Source organism: Callorhinus ursinus, unplaced genomic scaffold (assembly GCF_003265705.2).
Source record: "Callorhinus ursinus isolate GAN/ISIS: 27379988/994484 unplaced genomic scaffold, GSC_fseal_2.0 scaffold1, whole genome shotgun sequence".
In the NCBI taxonomy this organism is placed as follows: domain Eukaryota; kingdom Metazoa; phylum Chordata; class Mammalia; order Carnivora; family Otariidae; genus Callorhinus; species Callorhinus ursinus.
Window position 1 is genome coordinate 142,212,990 of NW_027397063.1, and position 25,760 is coordinate 142,238,749.

Genomic DNA, 25,760 nt, shown 5'->3' on the forward strand with positions numbered 1-25,760 from the left:
TTAAGAAAAAAACTGAATTACTATGAATTAACATACCCTTCCTGTGTTACATGCTCAGGATCACACTAGATACTACTTTAATTTGAAACTATTTGATAAAATGAAATGAGATTTCTATAGATATTAAGGATTCAAATGACTTAGAGCCCTATAACTCCTAGTGTTTAGCTAATCTATAATCCATAAATTCATAATATTTTTTTAAGAGATTTTCTTATGCCCTTACTTTTTAGGCTTCAAATATATCTGCCAAATTAATCTCTGAACTGGTTTAGCCCTCTTTGACTCAGTAACCCCCAAAGACCCATTAATTAAAACACTGATTGCTTCTAAAAATGGAAAACTCATAATCCCATTCTCAGCCAACGTATATGGACAATGTAAAAGTTTATGAAGGTAAAAAGTTGAAGCAATGTCAGAAAAGAAATTGCTTTAAATGAAAAATTTTGAGGAAAGGCTCATGAATTTCCCTAAATATATTCAATTCAAGATACATTTATCAAAAGTCCAATATAAGGCTCTTTTAAGAACACTGCAGGGGATACAAACAAGAAAAAGACAAGACTATATACTCAAGAACCTTACAATAAATTTAACATTCCAGAAAACAAATTTAGCCAAGCACTATTACTTATATTATGTGGTGATTTTAATGATCGATATTCCATATGTATAGGAATGATTTTCTCACAGTGACTAAACTAAAATATTTCTAAATATCTCTAAGCAACTGCTTAATTATGTAGTCTACTACTTAATTCTTAATTATGACCATTTCCAATACTTCCACATTACCCTAAAGTTTCCATGAAAATGAAATCTATTCTCCTAACTTTAAGACTTGAGGTCAAAAGTAAAAATAGCCACATGTTTCACAAAGTATCAGTTAATGAAATGTCAATTTTTAGTACTCAGCATCAACCAACAGTATTTTTTAATTAATATTTTATAACTATAACAAATATAAGCAAGATCTGCCAATTCATTTTTGTAAACTAAGAACAATAACACAATTACCTATTATCTATTATTAGCATGTATGGTCTGCCAACAGTAAAAATACAGCATCAATATGTGTATTAAAGTATTAAAAATGCACACATTTCCTTTTAAATTAAGCCACATGCCAAATCATCAGAAATGATTTATACCTTAGTCTCACGACCCATCATATACTCAAAAAGCACTTTTCTCAAATACTCAAACTCGGTAGGTTCTCCAAAGAGCGAGACATCAGTATGGTACAAACTGCCACCTGTCAAATAAAAAAAAAAACAGATCACATTGTAAAGCAAAACCAGATAAGCTACTTATTACTTAGACACCAGACAAACTAAAGAACAATCCAAAGAATAAAGGGAGGCATCATTCTTGTATTAATTATATTGTACTGTATAGTACTGTACATACATACACAAAACATTCCAATTGGTATTTTTCCACTGGAAGAAAAAAATAAGAATTATCATAGCAATTTTATTTCTCATATCTTTTCCTCCTCCTCCTTTTGGCATGGCAATTTTAAAAGACTATACTTAGGGAATATAAAGATTCCTTAAATCCGGTATTTCTCTTCTCAGTATTATGTGGTTGGCTTCAGATATTCCACAATGACTAAAATTAATAATCATTTGTATTTATTAAGAACTTAGTATCTCAGAACAGAATTCTAGTTTTTCTCATATTCCAAATCTAAAAGCACCTAAGTTTAAATCAAGTTTTCAAAACTCTTTGGATACACAGGACAGATAAAATAACTTGAAAATGCATGAAATATTAATGCCATTTTAGTGGTTTTCAAATATTTTGGTTCAACATCTTAAAGCCTGTCATAAAAAGTTATAGTCCATCTGTTAACCAAGCCCCATTTCAACCTAAAAGTAAACAATAAATACAGATCAGGTATATGAAGTCACACTGAATATTATGTGTAAATTTATACCCTGGATTTTTAAAAAACTGAATATACGAAATCACACTGTGCAGCAAGATAATACATCAAGGCTTCAAATATTGTACGATGAACAATACGTGAGCCTCTAAATGTCAAAGTTGAAAGTGGCCTTTCATTGTAACTTTACATTTCTTTTGGTTGAGAATTTAAACCACCATTTGTTCAGTAAAAAGAAACAAATAAAACCTCATGGAGTATTATTGACACATATGAGATTAGTAAAATCCTGAAAGTCAGATAATGCCAAGAACTGGTGAGTGTGCAGGACAATGGAAATGGCTGTGCACCGACTGTGTAATGTGAATGGATGCGACCACCCTAGACAACTAAGCATTGCTTTGCAGAGCTTCATAAAGTGGAAGACAAGCATACTCTATGATGCCAAAATTCAATGCCTACCAAAACATCCTAGAGAAACGCTTCACATGTACACCAGAAGTCAATGTTCACAGTTACAGTGTTTATAAAAGCAAAACTGAGACAATTCAAAGGTCCACCAACAGGAGAATAAATAAAATATGGTATACAGATGGAATGTATTATTACTAAACTCAGCATTCAAAATGGTTAAACAACTATAGCTTCTAGAATGAAATTCAAAATCATAATGCTAGGTGAAAAAAGGGCAGGAATATGCAGAATATATACAGTATATCATTTCTATACAGCCCAAAACATGTAACACGTTAAAGTCAACTGTTTTAGAGAACTGTACATATGCTGTAGCATGTTACCAGTGGTTACCGATGGGAGAACAGGGAGATAGGAGACTGAAGAGCAGCACAAGGAGCACTGGCAATGTTCTGGAGGGCGAATTCATAAGTGCTAACCAGTCTTCGTACTTGGTATTTACTTTGCATGCATTTGTATGTTTGGAATATTTCATTTTTTAAAAGTGTACACCTTTAAAGTCCCAACTCACTCAAACCACACCTTCAGCTGCGCTCCCCTGCTAGAACCTCCAAACAAGCTCTCAAACCACGCTTTGTAAATACATAGCAACCAGAACTCAATAATGATAATGCACTACTTCCTCTTCAAAAGCCATTTATATATCATACTTAAGTGTTTCATTCCTCTAGATTGATGCAAAATGCAAGAGTTTACAATGTTGTACCCTTTTCAGAAAATAATTGATTTTATTATTATAAACACGTGGATTACTTAGGTATAGCCATTTTCCGGGACAAGTAATTAATATTGTTTTTCAATGCATATACCCCCCTTTCTTGTCTTTTCCCTAACAGTAGCATATAAAAGAAATTTCTTCCTCTCCTCATAATTCTTACTTTCGGTTTTAAGCAATGAGAGTGGAAATTAGTTATTCAAATAAAGATGCCTGCCAGGTTGTCTACCCACTGCTTCTTGTAAGTCTTTCCAAATAACTTTATCTGAGTACTACTCAGCATTTTTAATACAATACTTTACCTGGGCCCAATTCCAAAATGTACAACTGGAAAATCCATTTAACTACACTTGAAACAATCTTAATCAACTAAGTGTATTGCAGATAATTTTAGTTAACAGCAGGCTTGGCTCAGATTTTCTTTAAAAGTGTACATGCATTTATTTAATTGGAAGATAAAAATAAAAAACTAATTTTACTTTTACAATCACACCTAAGAATAAATGTAATAAAAGAGGTGCAAGAGAACTACTCAGGACAATAGCGACAGAAATCAAAGAAGACCTAAGTAAATGCTGAAAGATATCATGATTATGGGTTGGATACTCAATACCATAGAGGTACCAATTCTCTTCAATCTTTCTGTAAATTCAAAGCAATCCTAATCAAAATCCTCTCAGGTCTGGGTGTGTGTTGTGAGTGTAACTTGATAATCTCATTCTAAAACTTAAATGGACATTCAAAGAGCTAAGGATAGCTAAGACGCTTTTGAAAAACAAAGTGGGAGGGCTTCCCCAGCTAAACAACAAGAAAGGCTATGAAGTCATCATAATTAATAGAGTGAAGTGTTAGAGCAGGCATAGACAAATTCATCACTGGAACAGACTACTGGTGTTAAAAGAGACCCTCAAAAATGTGGAATAACTAAACTGGGTAAAAAGAACTTATCCTGCTTTCCCTGTATGAGCTTTACCTCAAGGTAACCACATAGATAATGTGGGAATGTTTCCATTTACAGAAGAATTCCAGTTAACATCTGCACAAGAAATGGGAGAATGTGAATATCACCACTACACAATAACTAGTGAAAAAGATCTTGGAAAACAGTCCCCACTGGGTGCTAAAATCAAGGTGAAAGGTGATGAGTCAAACTGATGACACCTGGAACTGTGTGAAAGCAGTTACAAAAGAGACATGTGTCGGGGCGCCTGGGTGGCTCAGTTGGTTAAGCGACTGCCTTCGGCTCAGGTCATGATCCTGGAGTCCCGGAACTGAGTCCCACATCGGCCTTCCTGCTCAGCGGGGAGTCTGCTTCTCCCTCTGACCCTCTTCCCTCTCGTGCTTTCTATCTCTCATTCTCTCTCCCTCTCAAATAAATAAATAAAATCTTAAAAAAAAAAAAAAAGACACGTGTCTTTTGATGTGAAACAACATACAGTTTGGCTCCCTTTGGGAGGTACTATTGCCAATAACACAAATCTAAATCTGACCAAGCCCCTCATTCTAACTACTAGGGGATGGAGGACCAAGAATTCAGAATGCCTTAAACTTACGCACAAGTAATTTGGTTTCTTTAACAAATAAACAACAAAAGGAGAGACAAAGGGAGAGGGAGAAAGACAAGGAATCTAGAGTTTTAAAAACAGACTTAAGTGATTTCTCAATCAAAGTAGTATGGGTACTACTTGGCTGATTCAAATAAATCAACTGTCTCCCACCATCACTGCCAGAAAACATTTATGAAACTACACGTGTCTGAACATTGACCAGTTATTTGATTAAGGAATTACTGTGAAATTTTTAAGTGTGATATTAGTACCATGGTTATTTCAAAGGAATCCTCTGTATAGATACATACTGAAATATTTACATATGAAATAAGATATAATACCTACCTTACTTTAAAATAATCCAATGGACTAAGGATAGGAAAGGTTGGGGTACAAATGAACCAAGATTAGATATGTCTTGATAATTCTGGAGGGTGGCTGATGTGTACATGTGTGTTCATTATATGCCATATTCATTATTTTTCTATATGTCTAAAAAAAATCCATAATAAAAAATTCAAAAGGAAGACAATAAAGAAAGAAAATACCAACTAGTACAATATCTTTATGATATATATAAATATTATACTATATAAATACTACATATATATATATACTACATAGTATATGTATTATATTCTGAATATTAATCCTTGTTTTTATAATGTGTAAACAAGGATTAATATTCAGAATTTTTAAAAAACTCTTACAGATCAATAAGAAAATGATAGATGATCTTAGAAAACAAAAAAGAAATGGAGAGGAACTTCACAAAAGAAATATACACAGCTAAAATGAATGAATAAAAAAAAGAACAATTGGGGCGCCTGGGTGGCTCAGTCGGTTGAGAGTCCAATTCTTGGTTTCAGCTCAGGTCATGATCTCAGGTCCTGGGATTGATCCCCACATCGGGCTCCATGCTTGGCACAGAATTTGCTTGAGAGTCTCTTCTTCTCCCTCCCTCTCTGCCCCTCCCCCTGTCCATGCACACTTGCTCTGTCTCTCAAATAAATAAAATCTTTAAAGAAAAAAGATCAAATAAGATGTTCAACCTGATTACTAATAAGAGAGATGTAATTAAAATTACAAGTCACAGCACAGAATTTAATCAGTGAAGCATTAAAAGGGCTTTAATAAATCCAGGACTGCTGAGGAGCTGGAGTGATGAGAGCTCTTATCCAATGCTGGTGAAAATGAAAATTAGTACAAAAATATAGAAAACAGTTTCCTACATTATCTTCAAATTGTATCTAGTTTGGCCAACCTAGGATAGGATGTGCACAAAAATGTTCATATCCTATGACTCAGCAAATCCAGTCTTAGTTGCATAGAGAAAATCTTTCACATGAGACATGTACAATATACAAAATTAATAAATGGAAATGAGTGAACCAGAGCTACACACAACATGGATGCACCTCAAAACTTATGTTAAGCAAAAGAAAAAATACAAGCTTATAGTATGATTCTATTACATGAAGTTCCAAAACAAGCAAAATTTAAACAAAGTATTACTTAGAAATACATACATAGGTGGTAAACAATAAAGAACAAGAGAATGGTTAACATAAAGTCAGGGGAAAAAAAGTCAGTAGAGGGGAGGAATAAAGCTATTATTGCAGAGGCCTACAGAGAGGTTTTGAAGAACTAGTACTTTTTATTTCTTCCTGCCTGGTGGATGCTCATTCTACTCTACTCTTTAAAGAGATAGCATGGTGAAGAGATTAACGTGCATATTCAACTAGACTGACCAGGCTGGTGAGAGAATTAAATGAGTTGATATGCAAAACAGTGCCCAGCACTTAGTGTTATTCTGGTATTCCCTGCCTTTCGAAAATTCATGTTACGCCACTTCGCTTTTACAAAAACCTACACTAGTACCTGTCTTTGCTAACGAAAAAAATCTAAAGAGTTTTTTGCTTTTATGAAAAAGGCGAGAAGTGAAAATAGTGTTCAGCATTTGTTTTGCAGTGAGCCATTACAGAGGCAGCCCGCACCCCCAGCAGAAGGGTGACTCTATCGAGCTCCTGCCCCCAGGAACTACGCTCGGCATCAAGCCGCCATAGCTCTGAACTGTGTCTGTGAGCATCTGTGCTTTATCTTGGTTTATTTGTGCATCTGTTAGCAAGATGTGTCCTAAGGTATCAGAAAAGCCTAAGAGAGGATATTTTTTGGGTCTGGGAATGCTAAAAATTTTTTCCATATAAACTAACTGTAATTGCTTCTTTGCTTTACACCATTTCGGCTTATGAAAGGTATCAAAGGAATGCTCTACTTTTGGATGGTAGAGGAGACTGGTATATGTGTTAGTTATTAAATACCCTGTACATGTGTGTTCAGTTTTACAATTCAAAACTGAGAAAAAAAGAAAATTATAAAAATCTTAAGTTGAAACTAATGAAAAGAATCAATATTATTCTCTATGCACTGCTGAGCACCAAGTCAGCAGTTGAGCTGACAATCATATGTGTTGACTTAGATATGGCAAACAATCCTTGTAGCAGGAATCTTTTCTGCAATGAGCCATGAGACACTTCCAAGCTGGTTTTCTCTTGTTTTTGAAGAGCATTTTGGAGAGAATCCAAAGCAAGTCCTTGTTTAATTTAATTGAAAATTATATAATATCTTGTGTTATTTCATTGCAGTAAGTAAGAGCTTTCAATAACACAAAGGGATGTAAAATGGTTTAGATTTATGCCCAAGTGCTTCCCTGAAAAAGCAAAAAGCTTTATAAGACATTTAGCAAAATAAAACTATTCTTAATGAAATGAGGCAGCAAAACAGATGGGGAAATTGTTATGAGATTATTCAAAGGTCATAGTTATCTCAAGGGAAACACTATGTAAACACTCAAGTTCATCTTTAAAATCCTTTGTAAGTGGCATATATTATTTCAATCAAGAGAATGTTTCCAAATCACCCTCTCCTACCTTGAGTATAAGAATTTTTATGAAATTATTTTCTCCTTAAATCAGAGTTTAAAATTAGTAAATATAACACTATGGTAATAGTAAAAAACAGTATCATAGAGGCGCCTGGGTAGCTCAGTTGTTAAGCATCTGCCTTCGGCTCAGGTCATGATCCCAGGGTCCTGGGATCGAGCCCTGCATCAGGCTTCCTGCTCAGTCGGGAGTCTGCTTCTCCCTCTCCCACTCCCCCTGCTTGTGTTCCCTCTCTCACTGTGTCTGTCAAATAAATAAATAAAATCTTAAAAAAAAAAAAAAGAATCATAGAGCTGTGTCTGTATGAGTACATGTAGTAGATTACATAAATGTTTGCATACATACAGAAGATACATACAGAAGAGTCTGGGAAAATATACATAAATTACCACTAGGTTGGTTCCATCTGGAGAGCGTAGAATAAAGTGGGAACCTGCAGTTCCACTTACACACGGCAGCTGTTTGATTTTTTTTTTGCAACAAATATGCATTATTTTTGTTTTAGATTACTATCATTCTTTCCTTAAAACTAGCTGTCATTGGTGAATTACAAAGGTAAAATATATTCATTGTAAAGAGCAGATTAGCAAAGACAAAAATAAAACTCCTCCATAAATCCAGCAATAAGAGATAACTGTGGAAAGCATAAGAGATCATTCCTACCTTTGTAAGGTGTTCCCACAGTTGTTGCATATACATTCTTTTCATATTTCTTCAAACGGTCTTCTAAATTGTGAATCTAAAAGTAACAAATACTTAAATCATATCATAAGATTCGTATGGAAACCATATGTAAAAGAAAGGACTGCTATAGCTACTAGATTCTTTAATACTTAGGACAGAATATAGGCAAATACAATTAATACAAATGGTTTCTTAGATATGACACCAAAAGCACAAACAAAAGAGAAAACATATAAAATGGTCTTATCAAAAGTAAAACTTTTGTGCCTCAAAGGACATTATCACAAAGTGAAAAGACCACCCACAAAATGGAGAAAATACTTGCAAATCACGTATCTCTTAAGGGACTTGTATTCAGAATAAAGAATACAACTGACCAAGAAACCAAATAACCCAACTAAAAAATTAGCAAAGGACTTAGACATTGCTCCAAATAAGACATACCCATGGCCAACAAACAGAATATAAGATGTCCAATCATTAGTCATTAGAAAAATGCAAATTAAAACCAAAATGAGATACTACTTCATACCAACTACTATGGCTATAATCAAAAACTTGTTGGTGAGGATGTGGAAAAATTGGAATCCTTATATAACTTTGTTGGTGGGAATGTAAAATGGTGCCACAATGTATTTTGGTGGTTCATCAAAAAGCTGAACATATAATTACCAAATGATCTAGCAATTTCACTTCTGGGTATATACCCCAAAGAACTGGAAATAGGTGCTCAAATAAAAACTTGTACACAATGTTCCTGACAGCACTATACGTAATAGCCAAAAGGTAGAAATAACCCAAACATTCATAAATTAGTGAATGAAGTATGATATATCCATATAACTAAATAATATTCAGCCATAAAAAAGAATAAAGTACTGATACATGCTACACTGAAGAACCTTAAAAACACTGTGCTAAGTAAAATAAGCCAGATAAGAAAGGCTATGTTTTATGTGATTGTATTTATATAAAATACAATAGGCAAATTTACAGACACAGGAGTAGAGTAGTGGTTGCCAGGAGGTAATGGGGAGTAACAGCTTCATGGGTATAAGGTTTCCTTATGGGGAGATGAAATGTTCTCGAACTAGATAATGGTGATGGTTTCACAACATTGTGAATGAACTACATGTCAATGAATTGTGCACTTTAAACCGGTTAAAATGGTCAATTTTATGTTATGTGTATTTTACCACCATAAAAATAACTAATACAAAAATTGCTATGCTAGCACAGTTTGAAGATTTGAGGATGCTATAAGAAGAGAGTTTTAAAGCAACAACCTTGAGAATAGATGAGAAAAGATAAACCACTGGGAAGTAGAAAAAAAAAGTAGCATTGGGACTTAGCATCTATTTTTATGATTTAAAAAAAATATATTGTGAAAGTTTTCAAACATAACCACAGAGAATATAGTACAATCAATGCCCATATATATCAATCCGTCACCTAATTTCAACAATTGTCAAGATTCTTGTATGTATGACTTTTAAGAAAACTGGAAAATTGGGGTGCCTGTGTGGCTCAGTCGGTTAAGCATCTGACTCTAGATTTCAGCTCTGCTCATGATCTCAGGGTCGTGAGATCGAGCCCCATGTTGGGCTTTGCGCTAAGTGGGGAGTCTGCTTGAGATTGCCCCCCTTTGTCCCTCCCCCACTTGCATGTGCACTCTCTCTCTCCCTCTCTCAAATAATTTTTAAAACAAAGCAAAAACTGGAAAATCCCTGAAGATATAGCCTTCAAACAGCCTGCTGACTTGTACACTATCCCTCTAGAATTTGGGAGAAAAGACTACTAAAGATGATGCACCACAGATACGCATATACTGGTATTTTCATGCTTATGCATGCTTGTAGACATATATACACAGTCCTATTTAAACCTAATTACTGGATAATATATGGACAAAATTTACAAGGCAATTTACTAGGAAAAAGTAGTAAAGATTGATGTCAACATATTTTCCCTCTGATAAAAGCAAAAACATTTTTTTTAAAACTTGTTATTACAAATAAAGACAAATTCTTATCCAAGATGTTAAACACTAGAAAGAATAAGATACAAATGTTCTTGTTTAAATACATGTGATCATGAATTTAAGAGATAAACTCCAGCACCTTCAGATTTGGAAATAAAATTTCCTGTGTAAGACAAAATTGCAAAGCCAGCTATTAAATCAGTATTATATCAGTTCGTTTTTAAAAGTGAGCTAAATGAGATCCAAGTACAAAAGAACATAAATTAAGGCAGTCAGTTCAAAATAAAAGGCACCAATTAAACCTTACCTGTTCTCTGAACTCTTGTTCTTTCAACTTTGAATCACTGATTAGAGTAGTCTTCTGTGCTAGTTGTGTCTAAAAAAACATAAAGTCAGATCTGAAATGCATATGGGTTTCATCACTGCCTGGATATACATTGTACTGCTTGGTAAATTATCTTTATGTTTTAACTTTTAAAACACAAAATACTCCTGGGGCACCTGGGTGGCTCAGTTGGTGGAGCACCTGACTTCAGATCACGTCATGATCTCAGGATCCTGGGATCGAGTCCCGTGTTGGGCTCCCCGCTCAGTGGAGAGTCTGCTTGAACCTCTGCCTCTGCCCCTCCCCCGACTCGTGCTCTCTCTCAAATAAACTCTTAAACACACACACACACACACACACACACACAATACTCCTGAAAATATACTGTCTTCAGTCAAATTCAATGAAGAACTAGTCTTACCTGTAACTCCATAATTGTTATCTGTAAATGGAAAAGAAAAAAATGAGTATATAATACACTAAAATCGATAAGAAGCAATAAAATGGAATATGAACTCACAAGAAAATAAAAATTTAGTATTTTAGTCTTAAGAGAGTGGTAAGATTTAAGAGTCTAGTTCCTCTCACTTTGTCATTGCCAGGGCTCTCCTCCTGCTGCAGCCTTTCCTGGTACTTATTCCGTAGCTCCTCCAGTTGAGTCTGCAGGTCCATTACTTTAGCAGTCATTTCTTCTTCACGAGCCTTTAAGATTAAAGAAAAAAGTGCTAATGAACATACCAAAAAGAACATCGTAGAGGCAACACAGTGTAAACTCCTCAGAAGGAGAAACAAATACCTAAATATTTCTGGAGACACAAACCATTGTTTCTATCGTCATTCGTGACTACACTCTAAATACCTTCCTTCATGTCCCACTTTTAACGTCAACCTTGCTATTCATGCCATATTACTGTTCCCTCTCTCACTCCCTCTGTCCCCACTCCATAAAGCCCATCAAGCAGTTTCTTTCCCTGTAAGCTTCCCAGGCTTGAATGACCATCAGGTATGTAATAATGTGGTGACAGAACTTGAACACAGAGCCTGTGTGTTAGGGACTCTGCCCTTTTCCACATTAGGATCTGATTTCCAGAAAACATCCATTAATACAAATACAAATAATACAGTAGATACAGTGAGGCACAGCACTGATCAACCAGCTGGCAACTTACTGATCACAAGAAGTTGTGGAGGTTTTTCCTAGCCCTTTGGATAGCTGTGTAAATCGAGAAATGATTTTTTGTCCTGGTTCAGCAAACCTCCATCTATACATCTGTCCCTAAACCACACCAGTGGTTCTCTGGGGTAAAATATTCAACTAAAGTCTATTAAAAAAAAAATTATTGTCCAATGTATTAGTAACCATGTAATGTCTCCATTTGCCCTGAACTTTGTAAAAAAATAGACAAGGCTGTAAAAGTATATGTGACTTATTGGTCCAAAAATCCTAACTTAGAAAATTTGGTATACAAATCATTTCTCTCTTCTGTTTTGATTGCCCTAGTAAAGGCTATTGCCCATTCTACATTTCTTCACTTGTCTTGATAACTGCCATCATTTATTGTACAGAGCAGTCCAGACCTCTTCTTGCTCTTATAAATCTTGTAATAACATCTTTACTAAAAGAACATTTGCAATTGAAATATTGATCAGATTGAGTAATGAAGACAAGTGTTTGCTGACTAAGAGACTGAACAGGAAAAACAGCAACAAATGGATATCTGATTTAACAGATGCTGACTTGACAGAACCAAGAAACATCATCCTCAAAAACAAACAAAAAAAAGAGAGGCCCCATGGCACAAAATAAGGCAATGAACCATAAGGACACTTGGAAAATCTACTTTGAAATACCCCACTGGTCATGAAACTTAGACCAACTGAAAAAGAACAAACTTCTTCTGGCAACATAAGCAAAGCAGGGATGTCTAGTAACCAGCCTCCTTAGGTATCTCCCCACTGAGGCTCACTTGAACCTAGCCTCCATCCCTAAAACACCATCAACCACAAACTCTTGCAAATATTTTACTGCCCACAGTTTACTGTTTTTAGTCTACCACAGCATATCCTGTGTGGATGTCTGTGTCAATGTGGTTTAGGCACCTTTGAAAGGATCACCTCTACAGCTACTTATTCAGTTAGGCCCCAATTTTTATTTTATTTTATTTTATTTTACTAATTTATTTATTTATTTGGTGAGAGAGTCGGCGGGGGGGCAGAGGGAGAGAGAAAATCTTAAGCAGACTCCGCACTGAGCATGGAGCCCGACGTGAGTTTCAATCTCATATCCCTGAGATCATGACCTTAGCCAAAATCAAGAGGCAGACGCTTAACCAAATGAACCACCCGCTGCCCCCAGGCCCAGATTTTAATATGACAATCAGCTATGTCTGACATTTCCTTTGACAGTCGTGGGATACTATCTAAATCAAGCCCACTAAGAATTAGGAAAAAATCCCTTCTGTGTTATTTCTAATTTAAGAAACAATTTTGTAAATTCCTTTTTAAGAGCTTTCTAGTATTGAAGGAGGAAAAAAAACAGTACTACTTACTTCAAAGTAAGAACAATAAGGAAAACCAGTTAAACTGAATGTTAATGCACATCCATGGAAATCATGTTTGAGAGTCTAGTTATTATTCCAAAGCCAAATCACTAAAATATAGTCAATGTCAAAAGGAAACCAGTTTTGTATCTAATGTAGCCAAGCTACCTCCTCCCAGTGGGACTGCTCTGAGTTGGGACCAGGCTATTACTTAAGCTCACTTACATGAGTACTCAGCTCTTCCTCTGAGATGTCATCAGTCCCTCTTCCCAAATGGGTTCTTCCCTGCCCTAGCACATGTCACCTCCTTCAAATTTACCAAGTGTCTAGTATGTGCCAAGTATCTGGCTAAGTCTTCAAGACTAGAGATGAGTAACAAAATCCCTGCCCACCAGATGCTTATAATCTAGGAGAGAGGACATACACATTAATATTCCCCTACACACATATGTATGTATGACAAAAATTCATGTTATAAGTGAAGTAATGAATACAGATGAGTACCAAAAGAACACTGATGCAATGAATTATATTTAAGGGGTTCTAAAAAAAACTATGTTAAAACAATATGATGCAGAAAAGAATATTCAAAAAGCAAACTTTTGAGTAGAAAAGGGAAAAAACATATTTCATTTTTGTTTCTGTTTACACAAAACACTGCAATATTATGAAAGAAACTAATCATTGATCTCTGGCTCAAGGTGGCAATACAGGAAGATCCTGAACTCACTTCCTCCCATGGACACACTGAGTGTACAGCTACATAGGGAACAATTTCCTCTTAAAAATAAAAAACAAAAAAGCCTGGCTGAGTGATGGCTACACATCAGGCAAATGAGGAAAAAAACCACACTGGAGTGGGTAGGAGAGGCTAAGACACAACCTGGTCATAAATCCCATCCCCAGCATGACAACCAACAACTGGGAGGAACCTCAAAACCCAGAATTTTTCCCTGAGGACTGAGCATTCCAACTTTTAAGATATATACTTGAGAGACAAGCCCCCAAAACATCTAACTTTGAAAGCCAACAAGGTTCACATCCTGAGACTCACAAAACTAGTGATCTGAGAAACCACTCTTAAAGGGTTCCTGTGCCTGCACTCACCCACCTCAGGGCCCAGCTCAGAGGTAGCCAGTTCCATCCAGACTTAAAGTGAAGGAGACTCACCTGCTTCTATTAAAGCACTGGCCTGAAGGGCAGACATCTAATTTAACACACACACCTAGGAGCCTGCTGGAATACTCTCTGGGCACACAGACTGGCAGGTGCCATCTTTCCATGCTCCTTTTGACATGTTCCAGAACACCAGTATCTCCCAGAAGGGTGCTTTTACAGGCATCTGGTGCCCTGATTTTTGCAGCTGCCACCTAGGGGGACACCTCTTGATCACATGGCTCTGGAGGCCAAGGGAGCTTGTGTTCCTGGTCCCATGAGACTGTAATAATCAGTATCACCCAGAAAGGAGCTCATATCTCCATTTGGTGCCCCAATTTTTGCAGCTGCTGCCAGGGAACACAGCTATACTGGCTCTGGTGGACAGTGCCCATGGATCCCACAGGGCTATAACAGAGGAAAAGTTCTTAAATAGCTAACCATCCCCAAGGGCACAGCAAAAGACAACAGACACAGGAGCTCAGACTGTGTGTGAAAGAGGCCTATTGGTTAATCATCATGACTGTGGCCTAAGGGGAAGGCTTCTACTTAAACATGCACCTAAAGGCAGAATGTAATCCCTTCCTCAAGTCATCTTTGAGCTCACCCTCTGCCATACTCCAGAGCACCAGTGTCTTCAGGAGGGGAACTTTACATGTGTCTGGTGTCCTGATTTTTGCCACTACTACCCAAAGACACCCCTTGATCACCTGGCTTTGGTGGCCAAGATGGCTTGCATTCCTGGATCCCATAGCACTATGGCAATTGGAGAGATGGTTCTTGGCAGACTACCCACCCCTGGGGCACTGTGCAAACAGTGGATTGAAGTATAACCCCCAATCTTTCTGTGAAGGAGGCCTCTTTGCTTGTCCTGGAGCTCTGGTCTAAGGGGCAGGCTTCAGATTTGGGACACATTTTGTGGCTTATGGACCTGCTCTCAGGGAACACAGGCTATGGATGCTACCATGGTGCTCTCCCTCCTTCTGCCTTGCTCTAGCTTGCCAATATCACCCAGAAAAGAGCTTATACACTCATTTGGAATCCTGATTTTTGTGACTGCCACTCAAGGTACACTTTCAGATGGCCTGCCTCTGGTGGCCTGCAGGGCTTACACTTGCTTGCAGTCCCACAGGACTATATATGTTTGCATATTTTTAAAAACTGATGCCTGAGGGTCTGGCTTCCAATCAGCATGAATCTAAGTGCTGAGAGCCTTCCTTCTGAAATACTGACAGGTTGGTAGCACATCCTCAACTATTGAGAACTATTAAAAATATAATAAGCTGCTCGGACAAGCACAAAGGTTTAAGAGACAACCAAGAGCTGAGGCAGGGCTGAACAATAAAGGCTCATCTCCTGCATGATGCCAATCCTTCAAGACTGAGAGAGGTGGTTGTTTCATCTACTGTATAATCATTTATAAAGCTAGTCTGAAGTTAAAAAGACAAAAGTAGTAAAAATAATTATGTTTACAATAATGAATTAAGGAATACACAAGACAGGGGCGCCTGGATGGCTCTGTCATTAAGCGGCTGCCTTTAGCTCAGGTCATGATCCCAGGGTCCTGGGATTGAGCCCCATGTCGGGCTCCCTGCTCAGCGGGGAGCCTGCCTCTCCCTCTCCCCCTGCTTGTGCGCTCTCTCTCTCTCAATAAATAAATAAATAAAAATCTTTAAAAAAAAATAAAAGGAATACACAAGATAAAAAGATGTAGAATGTGACATCAAAAACATAGAATGTCAAGGAGTAATTATAATGTTGAGCTTTATGATGGGATCAAACTCAAATTGTTATCAACTTAAAACAGACTGTTATAAGTTGTTCTATGTAAGCCCCATGGTAAACACAAAGCAAAAACTATAATAAATACACAAAAGATAAAGATAAGCATACCATCAAAGAAAGTCATCAGAATATAAAGAAAACAGGGAAAGAAGCATCAAACAGAGAGGAAGTACAAAAACAGCCAGAAAACAATGAACAAAATGGCAATAAGCACATATTTATCAATAACTACTTTAAACATAAATGGACTAAATTTTCCAATCAAAAGACTCAGAATGGCTAAATAAATTGAAAACAAGACCCATCTATATGCTGCCTGCAAGAGAATCTCTTTAGATGTAAGGACACACACACTAAAAGTAAAATGATGAAAAAAGATATCCATGCAAATGGAAACAAACAAAAAAGCCAGGGTAGCAAAACTTATATCAGATAAAATAAAACTTTAAAACAAAGACTATAAGAGACAAAGAAGGATATTACATAATGTAAAGGGGTCAACCCTACAAAAAAGACAAAATATTTACAAATATTTATGCACCCAACATACGAGCACCTAAATATATAAAGCAAATATTAACAGACCTAAAAGGAGTAACAGACAGCAATACAATAATAGTAGGGGACTTTAAACCCTACTTACATCAATGAATAGATCATCCAGGCAGAAAATCAATAAGAAAATAATGGCCTTAACTGACATATTAGACCAAATGAACTAAACAGAAATATACAGAACATTCCATCCAAAAGCAACAGAATACACATTCTTCTCGTGTGCACACAGAATATTTTCCAAGACAGATCATATATTAGGCCACAAAACAAGTCTTAATAAAGTTAGAAGACTGAAATCATATCAAGCATCTTTTCCAACCACAGCAGTATGAAACTAGAAATTAATTACACAAAGAAAACTGGAAGGCACAGATAGCACCAGGAATAGAGTCAGTGATACTGTAATAGCGTTGGATGTTGATAGATGGTAGCTACACTATGGTGGATGTAGCATAACATATAGAGAAGCTGAATCACTATGTTGTATACGTGAAACTAATGAAGCATTATGTGTCAACTGTACTTAAATTAAAAAATTAAACACACACACACACACACACACACACACACACACACACACACAAAGAAAACTGGAAAATTCACAAATATGTGGAGATTAAACAACATGCTACTGAACAACCAATGGGTCAAAGTAGAAATCAAAGGAAAAATTTTTAAAGATCCTGAGACAAATAAAAATGGAAATAGAACATACTAAAATTTATAGGATGCAGCAAAAGCAGTTCTAAAAGGGAAGTTCATAGTGACAAATGCCTACTTCAGGAAACATGAACATTCTCAAATAAACAAACTAACTTTACACACACCTCAAGGAACTAGAAAAAGAACGAAAGAATAAGAAAGGAAATAACAGATTAGAACTAAATGATATAAAGATTAAAAACACAATAGAAAATTGATCAATGAAACTAAGAGCTGGTTCTCTAAAAAGATACACAAAACTGACAAATCTTTTTCTAGACTCACTGGGAAAAAAAGAAAGGGGATTCAAATAAATTATATCAGAAATCAAAAAAGTTATAACTGATACCACAGAAATACAAGAATCATAAGACACTATAATGAAAAATTATACATTAACAAATTGGGGAACCTAGCAGAAACATTCCTAGAAACATTCAATCTACCAACACTAAATCATGATGAAGTAGAAAATCTGAACAGACCAATTACTGGTAATGAAATTGAATCAGTAATCAAAAACCTCCCAATAAACAAAAGTCCAGGACCAGACACCCTCACTTTGATTGTACTGCACATTCAAAGAAAAATCGTTCTCAAACTCTTCCAAAAAATAGAGGAAGGAACTTTTCCAAACTCCTTTTAAGAGTCCAGCATCACCCTGATACCAAAATCAGACAAAGACACCACACAAATATGCAAAAATTATAGGCCAAAACTCTAATGAACATAAAAGGAAAAATCCTCAACAAGGTATTAGCAAACCAAATTCAACAATACATTAAAAGGATCATATACCATGATCAAGCTGGATTTATTCCAGGGATTAAGGATGTTTCAACATTTGCAGATCAGTCAATGTCACATTAACAAAATGAAGGCTAGAAATCATACGGTTATCTCAATACATGCCGAAAAAAACATCTGACAAAATTCCACATCCATTTATAATAAAAACTCTCAACAAAGTGGGTACAGAGGGAATGTACCTCAACACAAAAAAGGCCAAATATGACAAGCCCACAGCTAACATCATACTTAATGGTGAAAAGCTGAAAGCTTTTCTTCTAAGATCAGGAACAAGATAAGGATGTCCACTCTCACCACTTTTATTCAACATAGTATTAGAAGTCCTGGCCAGAGCAATTAGGCAAGAAAAATAAATAAAAGCCATCCAAATTGGAAAGAAAAGGAAAATACTATTTGCAGAGTACATATTATATACAGAAAATCCTAAAGACTCCATCAAAAACCTGTTAGAACCAATAAAAGAATTAAGTAAAGTTGTAGGATACAAAAATCAATACACAAAAATCTACTGCATTCCTATACACTAATAAATAAACTAAAAATTTAAGAAAACAATCCCACTTACAATTGCATCAAAAATAATAAAATACTAGGGTGCCTGGTGGCTCAGTCGGTTGAGCATCCAACTCTTGATTTTCGGCTCAGGTCATGATCTCAGGGTCATGAGATTGGGCCCCACGTCAGGTTCTGTGTTCAGTGAAGAGTCTGCTTGGGGTTCTCTTTCTCTCTCTCTTTCTGCCCCTCTCCCTGTTTGTGCACTATCTCTCTCTCAAATGAATAAATAAATCTTTAAAAAACAAAAAAATATGTAGGAATAAATTTAACCAAGGAGGTGGAAGACATGTACTCTGAAAACTATGAGACATTGATGAAAGAAATAGAAAAATACATAAATAAATGTAAAGAGACTCTGTGCTTATGGACTGGAAGAATTAATATTGTCACATGTCCATACTACCCAAAGCAATCTAAAATTCAAGATAATTCCTACCAAAATTCCAATGGCATTTTTCACAGAACTATACAAATAATTCTAAAATTTGTATGGAACCACAAAAGACCCCAAATAGCCAAAGCAATCATGAGAAAGAACAAAGCTGGAGGCATCCCTGATTTCAAACTATTTTTGCAAAGCTATAGTAATTAAAACAGTATGGTCTTGGCATAAAAACAGACATGGAGATCAATGGAATAGGATAAAGCCCAGAAATAAATCCATGCATATATGGTAAATTAATTTATAACAAATGAGCCAAGAACATACAATGGGGTAGAGGATAGTCTCTTCATTTAATTACGTGGAGAAGACTGGACAGCCACATACAAAAGAATGAAACTGGACTACCATCTCACACCATCTACAAATTAACTCAAAATGGGGCACCTAGGTGGCTCAGATGTTTAAGCGTCTGCCTATGGCTCAGGTCATGATCCTGGTTCCTGGGATCGAGCCCTGCATCACATTGGGCTCCCTGCTCCACAGGGAACCTGCTGCTACCCCTCCCACTTCTGTTCCCCCTGCTTGTGCTCTCCCTCTAAAATAAATAAATAAAATCTTTTTTAAAAAAATGGATTAAAAACTTGAATGTAAGATCTAAAACCATAAAATTCCTAGAAGAAAACAAAGGCAGTAAGCTCTTTGAAACAGGCCTTGGTGATGGTTTTGAATCTGACACCAAAAGCAAAAATAACCAAGTGGCACCCCATCAAACTAAAAAGCTTCTGGATAGCAAAGGAAACCATTAACTGGAAAGACAACCTACTAAATGAGAGAAAACATTGACCTGGTATTTTGATAAGGGCTAATATCTGATAAAGGGCTAATATCCAAAATATATAAAAAATTCATATAACTCAACAGCAAAAAGAAAAAAAATCCAATTTAAAAATGGGCACAAGACCTAAATAAACATTTTTCCAAAGACACACAGATGGCCAACAGGTCCATAAAAAGATGCTCTACATCATTAATCACCAGAAAAATGCAAATCAAAACCTTAATGAGATATCCCCTCACAAATATTAAAATAACTATTATTAAAAAAAAAAACTAGAAATAATGAGTGCTGATAAAAATGTGGAGAAAAGGGAACCCTTGTGCACTGTTGGTGGGAATGTAAACTGGTGCAGCCACTCTGGAAAACAGTGTGGAAGTTCCTCAAAATATTAAAAATAGAACTACCATATGATCCAGCCAATTCCACTTGTGGGTTATTTATCCAAAGAAAACAAAAACACTAACTCAAAAAGTTAGTGTTCACTGCAGCATTATTTATAATAAATAGCCAAGATATGGAAACAACTTAAGTGTCCATCAGTAGATGAATGGATAATGAAACTATCACATACACACACACACACACACACACACACGAATGGATAAAGAAATTGTTACACACATACACAGAGGAATATCATTCAGCCATAAAAAAGAATGAAACCTTGCTATTTGTGACAACATGGAGAGGGCTTCAAGGGCATTACGCTGAATGAAAGAAGTGAGAGGGAAAAACAAATACCATAATAATCTTACTTATGTGGAATCTAAAAATAAGTAAAAATTTAAAAACCAAACTCAAAGACACAGAAAACAGACTGGTGACTGCCAGAGGTAGGGTATGGGGAGGTAGGAGAAATGGATCAACTCTTTTTGTTTGGGTTTTTACTTACTTAAATAAATTGAATTTTTTTAAAAAAGAAAAGAACAGGGGCGCCTGGGTGGCTCAGTGGGTTAAGTGTCCGACTCGTGATTTTGGCTCAGGTCATCATCTCAGGGTCCTGGGATTAAGCATTGCATCAGACTCCATGCTCAGTGCACAGTTTGCTTGAAATTCTCTCTCCCCCCCTCTGCCCTTCCCCCTGCTCATGCACCCTTGCTCTCTTTCTCAAATAAATAAATAAAATCTTTAAAAAAGAAAAAAAAAGAGAGAGAGAAAAGAAGAATGGTTACCTGTGGAGAGAAAAGGGGCAAGATGTAGAATAGAGCGAACAGGAATGGGTTTTCATTATAGACCATTCTCTATATTTTTTATATTATTTTGATTTTTGTGTGAAAAGATTTGATTCAAAAATTTTTTTCTAAATAAAAGCTAAGTTGAAAACTTATTTTTTAAAGCCAAATTTGAGAGATGGTAATAACTCACTAATTCACAAAGCTTGAGAAAGTGATCTTTAGGCACACAGAAAAGCATGACCAAAGGTAAAATATGATGAAGAACAAGATAAAGTTGAGTTCATCTAGCACAGGATGAACTGGAGGAGGTGTCACTGGGATAATGGGAAGCCACTGAAGGTATTTAAGAAAGTGATATATCACATCCTCATTTCAAGACAGAAAATAACTGACAAGAAGAGATGAATACCTTAGAAAAAAGACCAGTAGCAAAGACATCAGTTGGGTAATACAAAAGACCAGACCGAATGGAAGATGGCAGTCAGACGGTGGTAATAGCGTTGGCGTTGAGAGGAGAGGAACATGCAGTATGACTCAATGAAAATCTATGTGCTGAGAGTCTACTATACGTTGGTTATTGTGCTGGAGGTATACAATTAATGGGAAACAGATGATTTCTATGCCTAGTAAATCAGGGAAGATAAGCAGATTTCATGCCCTAACAGGTGTGGGGATACATATGTGTGAGGGGCTGAGAAAGACAGAAGGTCTTTCTGTCAAGGATGACAAAAGTTCCCAGCATCTTCAAATAGGGGAAAGAATAGTAAGAATGACTTAAGACTAAAGTAAAGGCAGGAAAATGAAAACGTCTCTGTGCACCACTTTGCTATTAACAAATCACAGAATTGTTCTAAAGGATGAATGAAAATGAAAATGAAAATACAACATTCTTCAATGCCATCATTCAGACACATCATCAATCTGATAATAGCTTTCCAGAGGGGGAAAATACACCACTACATAAAACATACAAATCCCATATAAAACTCTAATTCTGGATATTTTAAAAGGGGAGAATGGTAGAGAATATGTCTCAGAATCAAAGGAATATAGTATTTGCTAAGAACTGTTAATATCTCTTTTAGTAATATTTGTACTTTTTTTTTTTTTAAGTAGGCTCCATGCCCAGTGTGGAGCCCACTGTGGGGCTCAAGCTCACGACCCTGAGATCAAGACCTGAGCTGAGATGGAGTTGGACACTTAACCGACTGAGCCACCCAGGCACCCCGGTAATACCTGTACTTTTAAAAAGAAATTCTTCAAGACAGAGTTTGTATTTGGAGAGGTCAGATGGGAACTGCCTATTTGTCAAAGTCAGCCCTAGATCTGGCAGTTAAAAGTCTGAGGCCACACTGTCCAACAGAGTAGCCATAAGCTACCCAGAACTGTGGCTACGAGCACCTGAAATGTAGCTAATCCACACTGATGTGGGAGCTGCAAACAGAAAAACACACAGAATCTTAAATAATACATATGTAATTTTTATATTGACCACATACTGAAATGATAATATTTTGGATATAATGGGTTAACATATTACTATTAAAATTAAGTTCACCTAGTAAAAGTCAGAGAAAGACAAATACCATATGATTTCACTCATATGTGGAATTTAAGAAACAAAACAAATGAGCAGAGGAGAAAAGGAGGGAGGGAGGGCAGGAGAAAGGGACAGGGAGGGGGAGAGAGAGAAACCAAGAAACAGACTCTTAACTATAGAGAACAAATGGCTGGTTCCCAGAGGGGAGGTGGGTGGGTGGGGATGGGTGAAATAGGTGATGGGGATGAAGGAGTACACTATCCGTGATGAGCACTGGGTGTTGTACGGAAGCGCTGAATCACTGTATTGTACACCTGAAACTATTATTACACTGTATGTTAACTAACTGGAATTTGAATAAAAACTTTTTAAAAAATTAAGTTCACCTGTTTCTTTTTCCTTTCTTAATGTAGGTACTAGAAAATGTTAGATTACACGTATGGCTCCCATTTGTGGTCTACATTCTATTTCTAATGGACAGTGCTGGTCTGAGGCACAGGAAGGGGTTTTAGAGAAGAATCCACCCAACTCCTTCCCTCACTCTCCAATTCCTGTCTGCAAGCCTGAAACTTAGAGGATCAATCCTTTAATTTCCCAAATAAACACCAGATTTTCAAGAAGAACCATACCACAGGTTAACTTTCTTACCTGCCTTTCTGTTCCCTCACCCCTCTACCTACAGAGGTCTGTCATGACCTTGGAAAGTCTTCTGTCTGCTACCCCATACATCCAGAGACAGAGAAGTAATTCACAAAAGGGAACATTCTAGCTGCGGCACAGTTCGTCCCCTGCAAGTGAAGCTCCCTGACTTACTTATCCATGATGAATAACTAGTGCCTTCCCCAAGTTCCTTTCTTAGAGAGAAGTCTTTATAAATATATGAAGCTAATGAAGGGTCAATGCTCTCCCACTCACTGAAGTTTTAGGTAAATCACTTAACTATGCTGAACTTGCTTTGCCTTCTGCAAAAAAAAAAAAAAAAAAAAGATGAAACTAAACTGACTTTAATGTATCTTCCAATTCCAACATTCTCTAAGCATTCAAGAAACAACAGCTTTTTTAAAGCTTCGCACATATACACTCTACAGAAGTATAAGAAAATGAGTAAAATTATTCAAGCCTTTTCATAATAAAATCTAAAGTTCAAAAATTACACAAAGGTGGCATTTCTATGCATGTGCCTTATCCTGGAATTCCAGCCTTTTCAATTGCATTTAAAAATAATTATTATTATACTGTTCCTGGCTCAGCCTTCTATTGCTGCCATAGTCTGTTGAGGCATGATTCTCTGATTTATGCATTCTTAATCATCAAGTGGTTCCTGGCATATAGTGAAATAAGGCTTGGAGTAACTAAAGAATCTGCATCCCAACACAGCATACTTTATGTTGTTTTCATTTGAAAATTTTCTGGAGTCCAAAATACTGGCATTCATGGCTTATCCTGACCCACAGAAATGGCAATGCTAATCCACCACTAGTAGAGTAAGTACAGTGAACCAACCTTCCACTAAGTATAAAAGATTTGGCTGATGCATTCCATTTTTTTCCCATCCTTTTTCTCTCTTGAGAGCAACAAAAACTGTGAAAATTGGGTTGTGATGGAATAAAGTTAACTGGCCCTCCTGGAAAGACCCCAGCTAGGTGGCCAACGCATACACACACACTAACTGCCCCATTACTTAGATTTTACCTAAGCACAAGTTCTCAATTCTTAGTCTGGTTCTCTTACAATTTAGTCTGACTGAGAGAAAGACAAGAAGAGAATCCATTCTTCCCCTTAGTAACTCACTGTTGCTTCGATACCTGCCAAGTGGACTGAACTGCTGGGTTAGCAGAATCTGATCAGGAAACTATGATCCTGACAAAAATCAATCAGACTCCTTATAAATATGCATAGAGTGCAAATATTAAATTTGGTTAATATTGAGCCAAAACAAAAACCCTCTACATTAGAAAAGCAGGAAATCTGACAGCCCAATCTTTAGCACCACCACGAAATCCAGCACAGGTGAATTTCAAAAAAGAGAAAGAAAATAATGTACATCAAGGATTTCTTCATATCTTTTCGCTGTTCTTTGTAAATCATCTTCCTTCTCCGCAATTTTCTTATATAACTGATTTGTCTCTTCCTGATGGCTTTCCAAAAGTTCAGCTTCCACTTCCTGGGCTTTATCTAATACATAAAAAATGGGCACACACAAGAACACACATTAGGCAAGAATTAGTATCTACATCCCAAATTCAGTTCCAAATTAAATTTGATAAAAATCAATTGATCAAGGGTGTCTGGGTGGCTCAGTTGTTAAGTGTCTGCCTTTGGCTCAGGTCATGATCCCAGGGTCCTGGGATCGAGCCCCATATCAGGCTCCCTGCTCGGCGGGAAGCCTGCTTCTCCCTCTCCCACTCCCCCTGCTGTGTTCCCTCTCTCGCTGTCTCTCTCTCTGTCAAATAAATAAATAAAATCTTTAAAAAAAAAGTCAATTGATCATATATGTACCCTCCTGTACAGGGCAGGAATGTCTTTATAAGGCAATTAATTAGCTAATGTTTCAGGTTCTTTCACCCGCCCCTCCTCTCCTAAAGGCAAGCTGCTGCCAAGCAAGCACAGGTTCCAATTAGAGAACTTTCTTGGACAGGAACCATTTTTTTTCTCCAGTTCAATTACTTAAAAGCACTTAGCACAGTGTGAAAACAGTAAGTGTAAATTATAAATAGTCTCTGCTGATTCTGACTTGTTCTTTACTGAATTTAAAATTTGACTCACCAATGGTTTCTTTTATGGTCATTTCCAGCTCCTGGTCCTTTTGTGCCAGCTGTGTATGGAACTCCCTCATCAGCTGTTTTAATGTGGAATTGTGCTTCAACTCAAGATCTTCCTGCTCCTGTCTGTGCAACAAAAATATAAAGAGCTAACTGTTGTCAAACACATAACACGCCATATAGAGTTACCTAGTCTTCACAACAGTGCTCGTAAGATCTCATTGGTATAAAAACAGGTTCAAGGGTGCATACGTGTGTATGTGTGTGTCCAGGCACAGAAAACTCCTGGGAGGATACAGAAACTATGATTATCTCTATACAACAGTCCTGGGGATTTGAGAATTCTTTTCCCCTTAAAATTTTCATCATACACATCTATCTTATATCATAATA

General features: G+C 36.5%; 1 protein-coding gene across 9 annotated transcripts in view; it reads right to left on the bottom strand.

Annotated features, from left to right (window-relative positions):
* The window catches only part of GOLGA4 (golgin A4), a 121,352-nt gene that overhangs the window by 13,134 nt on the left and 82,458 nt on the right, over positions 1–25,760 (bottom strand). For all 9 annotated transcript variants that reach the window (XM_073902143.1, XM_073902140.1, XM_073902133.1 and 6 more), the window contains 7 exons: positions 25,372–25,493; positions 24,650–24,780; positions 11,151–11,264; positions 10,984–11,004; positions 10,545–10,613; positions 8,236–8,311; positions 1,152–1,255 (listed from right to left, as the gene is read on the bottom strand). In XM_073902143.1, the coding sequence (XP_073758244.1) occupies positions 1,152–1,255; positions 8,236–8,311; positions 10,545–10,613; positions 10,984–11,004; positions 11,151–11,264; positions 24,650–24,780; positions 25,372–25,493 (637 nt within the window). The remainder of the gene's footprint in view (positions 1–1,151; positions 1,256–8,235; positions 8,312–10,544; positions 10,614–10,983; positions 11,005–11,150; positions 11,265–24,649; positions 24,781–25,371; positions 25,494–25,760) is intronic.